The sequence below is a fragment of the Limulus polyphemus genome, unplaced genomic scaffold (assembly GCF_000517525.1).
Source record: "Limulus polyphemus unplaced genomic scaffold, Limulus_polyphemus-2.1.2 Scaffold7413, whole genome shotgun sequence".
NCBI lineage: Eukaryota > Metazoa > Arthropoda > Merostomata > Xiphosura > Limulidae > Limulus > Limulus polyphemus.
In genome coordinates, this window is record NW_013673023.1 from 35,675 (window position 1) to 39,311 (window position 3,637).

At 31.3% G+C, this 3,637-nt stretch overlaps 1 protein-coding gene across 1 annotated transcript in view; it reads left to right on the forward strand.

Moving 5' to 3' along the window:
• Positions 1-3,637, forward strand: part of LOC106474595 (MAP/microtubule affinity-regulating kinase 3-like) — a 24,957-nt gene that overhangs the window by 19,206 nt on the left and 2,114 nt on the right. The window contains exons 6-8 of the mRNA XM_022402908.1: positions 335-487; positions 1,755-1,808; positions 2,985-3,033. Coding sequence (XP_022258616.1) covers positions 335-487; positions 1,755-1,808; positions 2,985-3,033 — 256 coding nt within the window. The remainder of the gene's footprint in view (positions 1-334; positions 488-1,754; positions 1,809-2,984; positions 3,034-3,637) is intronic.

Sequence of the window (3,637 nt, forward strand, 5' to 3'; positions counted from 1 at the left end):
GTGTTTAGTGCTGTATTCTGTGATGTGTGCAGAGTTATTCCTCAGTTTGAAGCTAAATGTAAGGTGTTTAGTGCTGTATTCTGTGATGTGTGCAGTTATTCCTCAGTTTGAAACCAAATGTAAGATGTTTAATGCTGTATTCTGTGATGCATCCAGGGTTGTTGCTTAGTGTGGAGCTACAAGCAAGTTTTTTAATATTGTATTCATAGGAACAATTTAGTTTAAGGGTGTGTATGTGTGAGTTGTTTTTAAACGGTTGATACTTTAACACCAATAGTTCTTTATGTCTTTGTAATGACATGATGTCTGTAAAGTTCCAACTTTATTGTGATAGGCTGAAGAATCAACTCCCGTATCGCGTAGCGGAGCTTCACGTGGGAGATCCCTGGAAGAACCACATGTTGGAAGATACAGGCTTTTAAAAACAATAGGAAAAGGAAATTTTGCAAAAGTGAAGTTAGCTAAACATTTGCCAACTGGAAAAGAGGTAGGATCATAAAGAAATATTTGACGTTCACTTTTTGTGAGGAATAAGTGTGATCGTATTACCAAATATTTTAGTTAATTGTTCAGTAGAGATAAATAATAAAAAATTAATAAAGGTAGGGTCATAAAGAAATATTTGACGTTCACTTTTTGTGAGGAATAAGTGTGATTGTATTACCAAATATTTTAGTTAATTGTTCAATAGAGATAAATAATAAAATAAAAACATTAATAAAGAAGTATCTTCAAAGTTGTGATGTTTTCAGTAAAGAGAAATTATGAGAAACAAATCAAAGTAAGGGAATATGTTTAAAACTTGCCGACTAAAGAGATAAAATTCAATGTTTTGAAGTGTCTTCGTATAAAACCAAGACATGTGAACCTTTTTTTCGTTCTTGCCTGATTGGTGTGGGTGTGTATTTTGTCATGCAGAATATAGTTAAATTGTATTAAAATATAAGACTGTCATAGTAAACATATATGATGAGAGAGGAAAAGCTATAACTATTTCGTATAACTTTTAGCAAATTATACAAGTAACCCTACATATTTATAACTTGTATGTATGGTCATCTTAGTTTTTTATTATAAACATGTGTATGTTCTAATTATTATTAGTTACTACTTTAGATCTCAAATATGAATGAATCAGACTTTTAGTACAAAAATAGATGTTTAATAGTGGTTCAGTTACCAATTATTGTAGATTTGTTACTTTAAAATCATTATCCCCCAACTCAGGTGTCAAAAGCCTTTTACTAGTATTATAGGTAAATTGGTTCTTTATTCATATTCTGAATATTAGAAAAATATATAGTTTAATTAAATTTTGTTAAGGAGTGAGTCGTTAGTTAAGTTGAGAAGTCAGGGTAACTTGTTTCTCAATAAATTGTATTTCATATCTTAACCACTAGTTTGATTGGCTTGCTTAGTTAGATACCAAATACATTATATAGTCAAGAATGTTGCCATTGTAGGAACTGATTTATATTGAGGTGGGAAAATTTGTAAATATGGCTTCAAAGATGTATTACAAAAATCTTGTTTTAAATTTCTACAAATTCTGTTAGGTGTGAAAAGTTTTTGAGAGTTTCAATTAAAATGCCAGAACTTGTTTGATATCGTATTAGAGCTGTAATGAGGAAAGCTGTCAGCTTCTGTCCTTGACCTTTTACAAAGTTTTAACTACAGTGAAAGACAGTGTCATAGAGTTTCCAGTGTTTATTTTAGCAATTTTTGAAGTTAATTTGAATCTTTATATATTGCAGGTAGCTATTAAAATAATTGATAAAACTCAGCTTAACCCATCCAGTCTTCAGAAGGTGAGAATTGCTTTTAAATTATTAAATTATCTTTCTTGTAAAATGTATTATGTTATGCTGTGCATACTTAAGAAAAAAATGTGTATCTGATTATTTTGATGCATTTAATTTGATTCACTAGATAACTACATGGGCATTGTTTTGAAACACAACAGCTGGAAATAAAGTTAAATGTTTGTGTAGATACAACAGATTTAATTGTTCAGTCACAAATGCTGATATGATTGTGAAAAATCAGACTTTTTATTTCGGTATTAAACGTTAAGATAAATGTGTGTAAATTGAAATAATATTTTATAAATTACCGTTCGATATTTAGTTGTGTATTTCTAATATTGTTAACATTATGAGGAACTTTTAAGAAGTTGGTCATTTGTTCTAAACCAGTGGATCCAGATTTCTGCAACCAAATCTCAAGAATTAGAGCAAACAAAAGTAAAAGCAGTGAAGCTGTAGCATTATTCTACAATCAGATCTCAGGAGTTAAAGCAAGTAAAAAATAAAAGCAATAACAGGAGTACCACTTATGAACCTATATGTTAAAAAAAGAAATGAAATCCTTATCTTACTTAATTATTATTTGTTGTGTATTTAAAACTCTATTAAACACAAAGGTTCAAGTTGCTCTTTTTTATTTCTCATCATATTGATTTCAAACCATGATAAACTTCAAAAATATCCAAACTCAAATGGAATGATATGGTCCACTACAGTATTTTAGGCTTAGTTTTGTGCTCATTTTGTCTCTGATTATATGATAATGATCAGGTTTATTATCTCTTGTAATAGCTCTTAAGGGGTGCTAGTTAACCCCTGTCAAAAAACAAACAAACCTGTGCTTCAGCGATAAGTTTGAGTACCTGTGGTGTGCATAGCACATAAAACCCTTTGTGTAGCTTCGTGCTTAATGACGAAAAAAACACAAAAGTATCATATAATTTGTTGTGTCTCTTTTAGATATGTTTTCATTCCTATTTTTATAGTAATTATCTTTGTTGAACAAATGCTGTAATGAACCTGTGCATGCTTATTTAAGTGTTTGTATTAAACAAAATGTTCAAGTGCAACTAAAAATATGGGTAGTCTTGTAAAAGGTAACTTGTAGTTAATTTTTAAATTATCTTGAGAAATTATTTTATTTGATGCCATGGTGTTAATATATTATTTTTTCCCTAGTTATTTAGGGAAGTGAAGATAATGAAACTACTAGACCATCCTAACATAGGTATGTGATAATTGATTTAATTGGACTGCTTGACCATCCTAGTATGGGTATGTGGTAAATGTTTTAATTAGACTGCTTGACCATCCAAGTATGGGTATGTGGTAATTGTTTTAATTAGACTGCTTGACCATCCTAGTATGGGCATGTGGTAATTGATGTAAGTGGACTGCTTGACCATCCTAACATGGGTATGTGGTAATTGATGTAAGTGGACTGCTTGACCATCCTAGTATGGGTATGTGGTAATTGATGTAAGTGGACTGCTTGACCATCCTAGTATGGGTATGTGGTAATTGATAATAAGTGGACTGCTTGACCATCCTAGTATGGGTATGTGGTAATTGATTTAAGTGGACTGCTTGACCATCCTAACATGGGTATGTGGTAATTGATGTAAGTGGACTGTTTGACCATCCTAGTATGGGTATGTGGTAATTGATGTAAGTGGACTGCTTGACCATCCTAACATGTGGTAATTGTTTTAATTAGACTACTTGACCATCCTAGTATGGGTATGTGGTAATTGATGTAAGTGGACTGCTTGACCATCCTAGTATGGGTATGTGGTAATTAATGTAAGTGGACTGCTTGACCATCCTAGTAT